Below are 14,004 nucleotides of genomic sequence, written 5' to 3'. Positions count from 1 at the left end.
TTTATGAATTATTGAGTTATACGAGTTATTGTTCGATGAAATGTTACGAAAACATATGGAAAAAATAGTCACAAAGAAACAATTGGTGAAATAGGTTGCAACGCAAACCAGATTCAGACTCAACATAAGAATTAAAGAAACAAAAGAGAGAAAAATGTATCCACTTGTAGCATCCATGCTTAACAATGAACATGAAGAGAATCCTCATTGTCCTAGGGATTCGAACATATTTGTTTATCACACTCCTCACGAAGTAGGTGAACATCACTGAGACATTGAAGACTGGATGCAAGTACACGCCACTCAGTGGATTAAGATAACTGCAAAATTACTACTTGGCTACAAGCTCAAGTTAAAAAGTTTTGCATCACAACACACAAGTTCAAAATGCACTCAAACATAGTTTTGCTACTATTATGCTCTAAAGTTGTCATGATATTAGTGTTGTTATCTATTTATAGCACGAAAGGCGATCCTAATCAACAATTAATCATGTATTAAGCTATGATTAAAAGAGTATGAAGAAAACTATCTATTAACAAGCATATAAGGGAAGCTAAAAGGTCAAATGTGCATTCCATGTCACAGTTGTCTCAAGTTCAGATGCTACAGTGCAAGCTTCCCTCAAGTGTGGCTGAAAAATTGTTCATTCTAAGACCAACCTATCGATGGACGTACAATCCTCTTTGTTAGGCACCTATGTGTGAACAACACAAGTGAAAATGTTGCTTTGTGTCCTGCCCCTAGTCACCCTTCTCTGATTCATAGTCAAGATGGTGTCATGCTTCTTGGGATTGAGAGAATATAGGCAAAAGATGAAGTTATATATGATGAGGGTCGTGAATTAAGGAGCATGAGGATACCACCATTTCTATGTTCTTAAGGTGTATAAGTCTTGACATAAGAGACAAAGTGGAATTTTTTTCCTACCAAGATTTGAATGACTTGGTACATTTTTGTATAAAGGTAGAGTAACAAAATTTTAGAAAAGGATTGAAAGACAGCCACTCTAACTCCTATGTGAAGAAGGACTACAAGAGAGAGGGGAAACAAGTCAAAGAAGACCAATCTTGGAACATAGAAAAAGAAAAGGAAAAACCAAGGAAGGATCATCATCACACACTCACACTAGTGATATCAAGTATTTCAAATTTCTTGGTAGAGGTCACATTGCATCATAATGTCCTACCAAAAAGACTGTAACCTTTAAGAGCATTGACACCTATGGTAGCCAAGAAGAAGAGAGTTCTACTGAGAGTGAGGATCCATATGAGGACAAAAATAAGGATACCTACCCTTATTTTGGGAACCTTTTTATGATTAGAAGGATTCTTCATAATCAACCTAGGCTACTATAATTTTCACAAAGAGATATCATCTTTTGTACAATATGTAAAGTTAAGAAAACACATGTTTTCTCATTGTAGATAGTGGGTCTTATTGCAACTATTGTAGCATTAGCCTAGTTGATAAGTTGACTTTAACTATCTTGCCTAATCCTAAACCTAATAAACTTCATTAGCTTAATTAAGATGAGGACATGATAGTTGACTAGTAGGCGAAGGTCAAGTTTTCCATTAAGATATGATGATGTTGTGTTATGTGATATAGTCCTTAGGTAAGCTTGTCATATTTTATTGGGAAGACCTTGAAAATTTGACAAGAAAATCATGCATAATGGCTTCACTAATAAAATAACCTTCGAAGGAGATAAAGTTTGTACTTTATCCTTTAACACCGACCTAGGTGATAAAAGACCAAGTACAAATGAAAAACAAAGAGATGAAGAGAAAAATAAAGAAGAGAAGGAAACAAAAATTCTACCTACATTCATACTAGTAAAATAACATGTTCCAAGTGTTCAAGTAGAAGACACAAAACTTTAGAGTGCCCTAGCAAACAATTCATAATCTTAAGGGACAAAGACTTATATGTGTCAATCAAGATAGAGTCAGTATTAATTCTTCCTTTAAAGAAGAAAGACAAGACCAAAATAAACCTTGTGTTGAAAAAGGAAGTTACTTCAAGATTACATGGACACAACATAAGACAAACAAGGAACTAAATAAAAATGCTCCTAAAAAAAATATCTTTGTCATTCATTTGATTAAAGGTGTATGAACATTATGAGCTACGTTCTTTGGATGTTTGTCAACACAACACTTACTTTGTTGTTTGGTGTTTGTAGTAGAATGGTCTTTAATCTTGGAGGAAGGAGACATGACATGACCAATGAAAATGGTTGTCGTCAAGGAGAGTCATGAAGATCTGAGGACAAATCCTTCTCAAAAGGGAAGATGATGACAAACACCCTAGTCATGGCCAATGGCATACAGGAAGAGTGGGCCTCATCTAAGTTGAGTGAGCCCAAACTCTTATTCTCGTAGGCCAACATTGTTTGTATATAGTAGAATATGTTTCTTTTGGGACTTGTACTTTTGAATCAAGTGGTGTAGAGTTTGTGGGCCTTGTGTTGGGCTTTGTAATAATGGCCTAAGGGTTGGGATTTATGTGTGAGATGTGAATTAGGGTTTACTTAGACTAGTTTGGGTCTCAAGTAACCCTAATATGAGCTAGCTTTTACCCAGGGAGGGTTAGGCTTCTCCTGATGTGCACATGCATAAGAAAAGCATGACATTGTCACTTGACAAGTCACATTAGAAGCATGACTCTTTTGGCTCTTAAATTTGAAAGTTTGAATTTGAATTTTCCCTCTTCTTTTTCTAGACAACTTTAGGGTTTCTTGGCCTATAAATAAAGGTATCCACCTCTTGTATTTTAACTTTAAGATTAATAATAAAATATTGTAAAAATTGTCTTTTACTTACCTTGAAGTTCTCTCTAAATTAACCTCCTCTTCTAGACCAATAAAACTACTTTTCTTAGGAGTTGACCTTATTTTTCTCTTTAAGAAATTCTTCATAATTGAACTAAATACCATCAAATCTTTCATATTTTCAACTTCTACACGTTAAATTTAAGTTTGCTTGAAGGAAGGTCACATGTATAACATGTTAACTATACAAATATAACTACTTTTCTTAGGAGTTGACCTTACTTTTCTCTTTAAGAAACTCTTTATAATTGAACTAAATACCATCAAACCTTTTATATTTTCAACTTCTACATGTTAAATTTAAGTTTGCTTGAAGGAAGGTCACATGTATAACATGTTAACTCTATAAATATAACTACTTTTCTTAGGAGTTGACCTTACTTTTCTCTTTAAGAAACTCTTCATAATTGAATTAAATACCATAAAACCTTTCATATTTTCAACTTCTACTGGTTGAATTTAAGTTTGCTTGAATGAAGTCACATGTATAACATGTTAACTCTACAATGAATTATTTACAAATTATAATATAATATCTCTAAATAGTTAAATTTTAAAATGATTAAATTTTAAGAATAAGTACGTGAATATAAAGATTAGGCATATATATATATATATATATATATAAAGGAGGTTTGTTATGATGGTTGAAGGATAATTTTTTACTTATAAAAGTACGAGAAGATGAAATTAGAAATATATACTAAAAAGAAAAAGGGAAAGTGAAAGTATATCTATTGTAGTATATATAAACATGGGAAGAAGATAGTTCTTTTTTTATTAAAATCTTAGACAAACAAGTTACTAGTTATGATTGAATTCATCAATAAGCAATAAAGAATACATGGTGGAAGAGATTCCACGAGGTATATAAATCTTGAATTTAAATTATTTAATGATCAAAGACAGAAAACTCCAAAAGTTTATCCAAAACACTCACTCATGTGTTTGGAAATAGTTTGGAGTATGAACCCAACCAAAGTTCTTGGGTTTGTTTAGAAAGTAGAATGAGGAAGTTTGTTGTGAAGTTTATCACGAAGTTGCCATACTCAATGGCTAATTGTTATTCTTATCTTTATATTTCTTTATACATAAAATATTTCTCAAACGTCTTTGTTGTCTAATCATTTGTATGCTTTCCACGTAACGCTGATTTTTTATTTCTCATATGTGATTAAAATAAAGCAAGATTAGATAGATGGATCTAGTTGACTATCAGAACCTTGGCTCCTCCCAAAATATTGAACCTCGTTGCTTCAAAATATTATTTTAGTGGTGGTTAAACGATGACTCTTTTGATTTTAGTTTTTTTAATACTTTTTTATTTTTGAAAGAAAAAATTAAACTTTTACTTTTGATTCTTAAATATTAGTTAATGGTAATAGGTTAAATATGATTTATATTTTAAAGTTATTTCCAAAACTTATTTTGTTTTTAAATTAAGTTATATATCTATTTTATTCTTGTTATGTAAAACTTTTATTTTGAGTAAATTTTACATAAATATTATATTATAGTAAGAGAAAAATCAATTTTAACGATTATATAATAGAAAGATTGTCGCGCCCCATTAATTTTTCTGCTGACTCACCTCTCTACTTTCATAAATGCACCTTGCCACGCTTACACCTTCATTGACACGGCCACCCCCTTCATTTAAAACGCACTCACGTTCACAATGCATGCATGCTGACAAGTGTCATTTTGGAACGTTCTAAAAACGTTAATGGAATCCAAGTGGCAGCAGGCGGTTGGACGATCGTCCTGCGTGGGGAAAGAAATGATTCTCTGGAAAACTCTTTCCCTTTCTCTGTGCATTTCACCTTCTTCCTCAAATTCTGAATTCCTAAATTCTCCATTCTCTCTCTAAAACCTTTCTTTCTTCTCTCTTTGGTAACTCACCATCCTTTGCTCCGTTCGCATTTCAGCACCGTGAGAAGCGTCCCTGCACCGTGAGCTTTCCAGCAAACCGATTGGTTTTGGATTCTGAAACGGGTAAGTTTCACGTCCTCAACCACCCTCCATTTCAACATGCAAACGTCCTTTTGAATCTGCACGAGTCCTCTCTGAACCGTTATTTGGGTTTTTGAAATTTTAGTTTAAGGAAATCTTGGGTTGAAACGTAAAGGGTAGAAAAGAGGGTACTGGAGTCTTGTTTTCTTTCTCTGAAGAACGAACGCACATTTCTGAATCCGGGTAAGGGAAGCTTATTGGTTTAATTTATGTGATGTCTGTACTGCATGCGCGTATGTGATGCTTGAAAATATGATTTCTGATATCTGACTTTTGAGTATATGAATATGATTCTGAGATGATATATGAAAGTGTTGCATGTATGTACTGGGAACTGTACGTTTGTGGGTATGAATGTCCTGTAAATTTGTATGTAATGTGATCTTGATATTTGATGTTGGTATATGATTTTGATTCAAAGATTTAGAAGTATAGAGTATACTGTGAGATGATTTTGAATATGTAAAGACTATGAAAATGAACGTTCGTATCGATACGGTCATTTACCGTTCGGTAGTCTTGGTAATTTCCTTGAAGTAGTTGAACCCTTTCATTTGGAAAGGACTCCCTTTGAGGACGAACGCCCTCTTATATATATAGCTTTACGTTGAGCATTTGGCCAGACGTACACTTCATGAGTGTTGCGTGAGAATTGAGAAGCTTGATATCATCCTTTTTTATCACTTAGTCAAATTGTAAGACTTAAATTTAAGTATTTTATCTTAATAGAGATCCCAAAACTTCTTTGATTTTGGGCGCGTACGTCCTGAAGTGGCGCTCGGTCTTAGACCGAACGCTCGTCCTCAAAAGAGTAAATGATAAGTAGCGCTCGGTCTGATACCGAACGCTCGTCCAAATGTGTATGTGGTAAAAGAACGCTCGGTCATATACCGAACGTTCGTTCCTTCATTAATTATCAACGAACGGTAATAGCGTTCGCCCTGAATAGACGTATCGTTCGTCCATCAATCTAAATAGCGTTCGTCCAAATATCTCTAATAACGTTCGTCCAAAGACTTCAGTGACGTTCGTCCAAAATTTCCATTTTTAGCGCTCGGTCATTGACTGGCAGTTTGTCTCCTGAATTAATTCTTGTCCAGTTTATTTATCTAAACAATTTGTGATATATCTATCCATTTGATTCGTCCCAGAATTATTGAATTTAAATTATTCTAAGTGTTATTCGTGTCGTACTAAAGTCAGTTCATTTAACTGATTCAAAGGAGTCTTTCTTGGTTTAGCTCTTGACGTTCGTCCTCGTTATGAAGGGGAGTGAACGTTCGTCTTTTTACGAAAGTGGAACAAAGAATGAAAATGTGTTTAAGAGGATGAATTAAGATGTGCGAACACTATGAGAAATGAAATTGTGATTGTGAAAATTGAACGAGCGTTCCATGGAGGAACGACTCTTGGTTGAAAGATTGAGATTTGTAAAGTATGAATGTGGTAAGCTTAGCTGGCGGGTCATCCTGATATTCCGTGAGTGCTCGTTCTCACGTAGAGAGGAGCATGTCATGCGTGGGAATGGCAGGAGGTCTTAGTCCATAACTGTAACTTGGACAGAACGGACTAACCTCAGGTGGCAGCTGACGAGTATTCCAGCTCTTCCACCTGGGTGCATGGACGTCGTAGCTACACAGAATTCATACATGTCCGGACGGTCGGTCTAGTATCAGGATTTTGGTTGAATTAATGTATGATTTGAATGATTGTTTCGTGAATAAAAGTATATGTTGATATGTATAAACTGTATGTTTGACTTGAATTAAATTCAATAAGCTTACCCTTGCATTTCCTTCGTGTTGTCTTGTCTATGTATATCCTTCTTGTCAATTGCAATGATCATCCGTGTGGATGTGAGCAGAGGGAGATGCGTCTCTGGAGCAAACTATTGAAGAGGAACTCGTTGCTGAAGAAAATTTAGTAGAAGTTGAGGTGAAGGCCGAACAGTGAGGTGTTCGGTTATTTTAGTTAGTATATTAGAGTAGCGAGCGACCGTGAGCGATCGCTCTTATCTTGTTTGTAAATAGATTGGACGTTCGATCAACTTTTGTAAATTGTTCGTCCTGTTTCTTTTGTAAACGCTCGCTAATTAATGCATGAAAGGCCGTTCGGCCATTTATTAAATCTGTTCCCTTTATATTTTAAGACTGTTTGAGTTATTGATACGTGTAATTATTCTAAATATATGGTTGATGACTGTATAATTTTGGGATGTTACAAAGATGATTAGATATAACGAAATAAATAAAGTAGCTTCAATAAATTAAACAAATTATTATATATATATATATATATATATATATATATATAGTTTTGGATAAATAAATAGTTAGACATAAATATTATTATTATTATTCATGATGTGGTATTAACTTAGGGATTTGTTTTATATTAATAAAACTACTTTTGTTTGGTGAGCAATTTTGCAATAATTTATTTGAGTAAAGTTTACATAAATCAATCGGTGTGATTTGTTTCTGTCTACCACGTAACGTATTTGGTCTCTTTTTTACAATTGTGTTTATCTAATATTGACAAGAATATACGTGTCAATGATCAATCATCTCTTACAATACTTCTTCTACTTCCATTTCCAGCTGACTTAAAATGAACCTACAAATTACGTAGGGCAGAGTGTTGTTTTCATTTTAGTAAATGAAAATAATATAGCATATATATATATATATATATATATATATATATATATATATATATATATATATATATATATATATATATAAATTTTAACGATTAAAATTTTCAATGGCTTGTCTCCTTTTGTACCACAATGTTGTCGTACTCTAAATTTTTGAGAAAGAAGATATTGTTCAACACCTAACAACTTATTTAATTCCACAAAGAGGAAGAACCAAAAAAATATAATTACAATAAGGAATGTAATGTAACAGGAAAAGAAATATAAAAGAAATTGGAGGTTTTACCGATGCATATAGAATGTGCATATAAAAAAGGTTGGAATGTCAAAACACCATTACTTTTTCCAAACCATACGAGAAATGGAAACTTTTAGTACATAACATAAAGTGTGACACAAATGTTCAAATCATTATTCAACTTGTATAAAAATTGTGATCCACTAAGACCACTTAGTACAAAGAAGTTTGAATAATTTATTTGCAATTTTTTACTCACATTTTATATCATTGCGTGAAGAGAAAAGTGGATTAGAGAGAGAAAGAAGATGAACTAGACGACAAGAAAATGTATTAAGATAATTGTGGCCTAATTCAATGCTCTTGTTGAAATACTTACCCCACTCACCCGAATAACATAAAGATACTGAAGAAATGGAGAAGTATAAAAGGGGAAAGGCACATTGAGTGTGGTATTAAGAAAACAACATCAGTTATAATGTCTTCCCCGCAACTGTAACCTTGTTATTCAAGCACACTGCACCATTCCCTCAGGTTCAAGTTTCCTCATCAACATTATTTGAAGACACCCTTTTGAGATAAGAAGAACATAGGAAGATCTCTTGCTAATCTGATACTACATGCCAATCATGCCATCCAAATTCATCTGTGTCTGATTCATGAGCATGGTCCCTCAGAGAAGTTGAATACCAAGAACAAAAAATTGCTGCAGAAACTCACCCTGTTTATTTAGTCTATTTCTTCTTCTGCCACAACCTTCACCTTTACAACAAAGATAGCTACATTTTTTGTGTATATAAATATATAACCGAAGCATTTTAGACTGTAACCACCAAAGATTCATTATCCAACTAGAGAAAACTTTTCAACATCAACAACCCTCATGAGGCTTATTGTTTTTTCTCTAACTCTTGTCCTCGTAACAATTGAGAAAGCAGAATCAATAAGCAGAGCAGATTTTCCAAAAGGGTTTATATTTGGAACTGCTTCTTCAGCTCACCAGGTATGCATTTCAGTTTTTCTTCTGTTATTCAACTCACAAAACTCAGACAGAGTTGTACAAACCTTTTTCATTTCTATTTATCTGTTTTCCAAAATTCTAGTTTCATCTGCATAATTCATGTTAAACCTTAATACAAACTTCTACTTCGAATTCTGATTGAAATGACAGTCTAACAGAGAAATTAAACGTTTTCTGTCACAGTTTGAGGGAGCAGCTGATGAAGGAAACAAAGGAGATAGCATATGGGATACTTTCTCAAGGATACCAGGTAGTGATGAAATTTCAAACTGCAGAAAATAAGAACACATCAAAATCAAAATCAATAAAGGTAAGATTTGAACTTGAAGATTCTGATTTTTCTTGTTTTGCATTATGATGATAGGGAGAATTGTGGATTTCAGTAATGCAGACATGGCAGTGGATCAATACCACAGATTTCAGGTGAACTAAGAAAAAACATTTGTTGACTTCAGCTTCACTCTACCCACATTAGTTGCTTCAATTTTTCTTTCTCTACCCCTTTTGGTGCATGTGGTCATTATCCATGTTGAAATGCCTAGGATTAGAATATTGTATAAATGGTAAACAATTCGAACGATCACCGCCATGTTTATGACGATGACAACGTTTTACCAACCTCGCCGAATAGAAAATCAGCGTAAAAGTAACACATTACATAAAGTTCCAAAAGCGTGTAAAGTGTTGCAAAAGATCTTTTTACTATATATTAATACATTTATGAATATAGAACATACCACTGCACAGTTAATCCACTTATTCTTTTATAAAACTGTTATTCATGTTGATGCGACTTCTGTTTTTATTTGTTTTTCTTTTAATCTGTTACAATGTATTGATAATATAAAAACTATACCCTCATTGATTATATCATGTATATACTGAAGTTATATACTTTTGTTTGTTTATATTATGTTATCGCTGAAGACTATTCACCACCTCTTTATCCATCATTAATCTTTACAAGAACTTTCTTTCTATTTATAAATTTTAAACTCAAGATTTTACTTTTGAACATTAACTTTCCTTACATTCATATTAACAATTTTTGACAAATTATAGACCTTTATTGGCTAGTAATTTTTTTATATCGAGACTGTATGAAATAAAATTAAACTGTTGTTTTTTCTTTTGTTTAATAATTTCGAATAGCTATACTCAAAAGTAAAAGAGAAAGAAAATTTCACACTGATTGATGGTTGCACAAATTCCATTTCGTACAGAATGATGTAAACCTGATGAAGGATTTGGGAATGGATTCTTACAGATTTTCCATATCATGGACGAGAATTTTCCCAAGTAAGTTTTTTTTGTTCAAAACCATTTAGTTTTTGTGTGGTTTGATTCAAAAGCTAACTAAATTTGTGAACAGAAGGAACAGGGGAACCCAATAGAGAAGGAATAAAATATTACAACAGCCTCATTGATGCTTTGCTTGAAAAAGGTTACTCAAGAATTTATTCAGGCATTTGATCTGCAAACATATAAAAGAAAATAGTATTGAAGTTTTAGCTCTTTTTTTCAATCAGGAATTCAGCCTTTTGTTACACTGTATCACTGGGATCTTCCACAAATGCTTGAAGATGAATATGAAGGATGGTTAAGCACACAAATCATGTAAGAAATTAGGTTGATGAAAAAATGTGAATGAACTGCATAAACTAATGTCAGTTGATGAAAAATCTTTGTTTCTATTTTTCTTTTCTCAGAGTGTATACTCATACCTGTAGTTGTTTTGATGTTTTGAAATTATGGTTGAATTTCATATTCACTTGTACTTACTTGCAGAAAAGATTTTGAGCATTATGCATATACATGCTTCAAAGCTTTTGGAGACAGAGTTAAGCACTGGATTACCTTCAATGAGCCTCATAATTTTGCACTCCATGGTTATGATTTAGGAATTCAAGCACCAGGAAGATGTTCCTTGTTAGGTCATCTTCTATGCAAGAAGGGAAAATCATCCACTGAGCCATACATTGTTGCTCATAACATTCTCTTATCTCATGCTGCTGCCTACAGAAGCTACCAACTACATTTCAAGGTACCAAACAGACCCTTCTCACACTAGTCATTTTAAAAAAAAACATTTTTTTTTCAAAAAATAAACTGAAACTATTCTTAGATTCTTGAGATTGTAAGTTAGGTTAATTTTAGTCCTTAATTTTACACGACTTTCACTTTAATAACTGGTAAATGACACTAACCATGCAAATAAATTATATTTTGGAACATGAGGAGAAATCAAAGATTAAAGGGAAAGTTTTGAATTTCAAGGATTTGGGATAAATTCTATTTATGTCTCTTAAATAAATGTCATTAACTAGTAAATGTCATTCACTCTTTTTCATTTTCTAAATAAATGTCATTCACTTATATTTTTATAAAAAATAATTTTCTTTAAAAGAAACTTACTTTCTACATTTTTATATTTTAACTTTTTAATTTTCATAATTTTTTATTTTCTTTAGTTAATATGACATTTTTAATTAAAATAACAAAAGTGGATATCTGGTATTAAAACATAAGGATATAAGTGTTTATTTAAAAATTAGAAAAATGTAAATATTATTTTTATTGAAAATATAATAGACATAAATGTTTTTTTAAAATTAGAGGATATAAATATCATTAGTATCATCATTACTGATAAGTGCAATCTTTCCTGCCAACTATGATTGAGATTTACATATCAGGATGCAGGTTTACTTGATAATACTATCATTAAAAGTCTACAGAGAAGCTAAAAATGTCAATAATATATATATATTTTTTTAATTGGATGGAGAATTCAGGAAGAACAAGGAGGACAAATAGGAATAGCACTAGATGTTATATGGTATGAACCAATAACAGAACTTGATGAAGACAGAGATGCAGCATCAAGAGCTATGGACTTCTCACTTGGATGGTAAACTTTCGTGTGGCACAATGATTATCAAAAAAATTTATAGCTCAGTGAAAACAACTAAGAACTCATCTTCCAGAAACACCAATGTGAATCAGGTTCCTTGATCCACTTTTCTTTGGAAAATACCCTCTCTGGATGAAGAAACTTGTAGGTGAGAGATTACCAGAGATTTCTTCTGCAACCTCAAAGTTTCTTGTGGGATCTTTGGATTTTATTGGCATAAACCATTACACCTCATTATATACTCGTAACGATAGGACCAGGATTCAAAAACTGGTTATGCAAGATGCTGTTTCTGATGCTGCAGTTATTACAACCGGTAAGCTATTAATGCTAATTCTGACCCTGTTTTTTAACTTGACTTTCTTTTATCTTCTTTGCCTAAAACAAGCATAGCTGAAGTTCATTGGAAGTTTCTGATATTTTCTCTTGTTCTTCATCCTAGCATACCGAAGAGGAGCTGCAATTGGAGAAAAGGTATGCTCAGACTGCAGTGTTTTGTAATTTGAAAAACATAAAATGGACTAAAATATAGTGCAATGACACCACGTTCTATTGTTTGGTAGTCTAAAATATGCCAGAGTTGAATTCAGGTTATTGCTTCATGCACCTCTATAATAATAGAAAAAGATTTAAAACACCCTTTACCACTGAACAATATACAAACAAGTGGAATTGTAAGTCTATTCTATTTTACTTTACTCGATTTCATTCTATTCCTTGCTATGAATCTAAATACAGCCTAAGACCACAATGCACATTTACTCAGTACACTTCAAGCCAAATCAAAAAAGTCTTTTTTTTTTTCAGGCAGCTTCAAGTTGGTTGCACATTGTTCCATGGGGCATCAGAAAGTTGGTAAAACATGTGAAAGACAAATATGGGGACACACCAGTAATTATAACAGAGAATGGTGAGTAAACACTTTGGATCATATTTTTCAAATTGTAGGTATTTTAACCATATTTATTTTAAGTAGTTGTTAGAATTCCCGGGTGTAATATAAATAAGGTCAAATTATAATATATAACTGTAATGTAATCACTTTATAAACTAGTTTTGTGAGGTTGAATTACGCTTAAAATCACTTTCTAACATAAGTTCTATTGTTTATTGATAAAGAGAAAACACGAAATAATATTAGAGAAGAATAACAAGATATTCTAAAATATGACAAGACATTTTTATGAAATCTAACTAAAGTAATCTCAATTCTCAATAATCATGACATTTTTAATATCTATTAGTTTGTGATGGCAGGAATGGATGACCCAAGCAAACCCTTTATGACCTTACAGAAGGCCTTAAAAGATGAGAAGAGGATAAGATACCATAGAGACTATCTTTCAAACCTATCTGCTGCTATATGGTATATTATTGGAAGCTTTTGAGTTCGTCCTCAAGGGTTTGTAACACTATTTTGTTAGCCATCTTATTCTGACATAATATGAATTCAATACAGGGAAGATGATTGCAATGTACGAGGGTACTTTGTATGGTCATTGCTTGACAATTGGGAGTGGAACATGGGATACACTGTACGGTTTGGACTTTACTATGTGGATTTCAAGAACAATCTTACTAGGATACCAAAAGATTCTGTGCAATGGTTCAAAAACATGCTCAGAATAGATACAGAAAGGGGTAGTGAAATTTGAATTGTTGTCATTATACATGAGAAAGCATTTAGTAGTTGAAAAGTTCATCGGGAATTAATGAATGAAAATGAATACGCAAAAAGAGTAAAAAATGAAGCAACCAGGTGTTTGACTCCTACTTTTAAGATTCAAGCCTTGTGTAAATAAAACTTTTAAGTTGATCCATGGTCTATAAGTAAACTTTAATATACTCCTAAATAAGTTTTCTTGTTTTTTTTGTCTACTAAATGAGGGATAGAAAAAGCTTTGGTCTCCAAAGTCTTCATTTAAAGTCACTTGGGTTCGATTGAAGTAGATTTAACTCCACTCTGCACTATTTTAATTAAATTCTAAATATTTTAAATTGGAAATTCATCATCAAATATGTTATATTATTATAAATTAGTTCTTAATATTTATTTTTATTTGCAACTTATTAGAAAAAATTAAGGTTCATATTTTTAACACGACTCGACTTTATCGGAGTAAGTAGTGAATGGATATTTATGTTCTTATTTTAATTTTAATTAAATTTTTGTGTTTAAAATACTGATTTAAATAGGATTTGTGATAATTTGACTTATTGAATTTGTGAAATAAAAATGTTTTAAAAAATTATTTTTAGTTGCATATAAATTATTTTTTGGTTATTTTAATGTTTGTTGATGCAATTAAAGTTAAATTTGGTT

The 14,004-nt window shown here is 32.3% G+C and overlaps 1 protein-coding gene across 1 annotated transcript; it reads left to right on the top strand.

The window, feature by feature from the left end:
• The first annotated feature begins 8,172 nt into the window (after window positions 1-8,172).
• Window positions 8,173-13,700, top strand: BGLU41 (beta glucosidase 41). Its single transcript, XM_088092238.1, has 13 exons — window positions 8,173-8,749; window positions 8,951-9,017; window positions 9,132-9,190; window positions 9,991-10,066; window positions 10,140-10,211; window positions 10,297-10,384; window positions 10,556-10,811; window positions 11,563-11,678; window positions 11,774-11,997; window positions 12,124-12,155; window positions 12,489-12,591; window positions 12,939-13,047; window positions 13,141-13,700. Exons 1-13 carry the CDS (start codon window positions 8,630-8,632, stop codon window positions 13,334-13,336), a joined length of 1,518 nt encoding a protein of 505 aa, XP_087948364.1. The 5' UTR covers window positions 8,173-8,629; the 3' UTR covers window positions 13,337-13,700.
• Window positions 13,701-14,004: the final 304 nt, after the last annotated feature.

Source organism: Vigna umbellata, chromosome 6 (genome assembly GCF_029865625.1).
Source record: "Vigna umbellata cultivar VRB3 chromosome 6, Vumbellata_1.0, whole genome shotgun sequence".
Taxonomy (NCBI): Eukaryota; Viridiplantae; Streptophyta; class Magnoliopsida; order Fabales; family Fabaceae; genus Vigna; species Vigna umbellata.
Note: the sequence above shows the minus strand (reverse complement) of the source record. Positions and strands in the feature narration are given on the sequence as shown.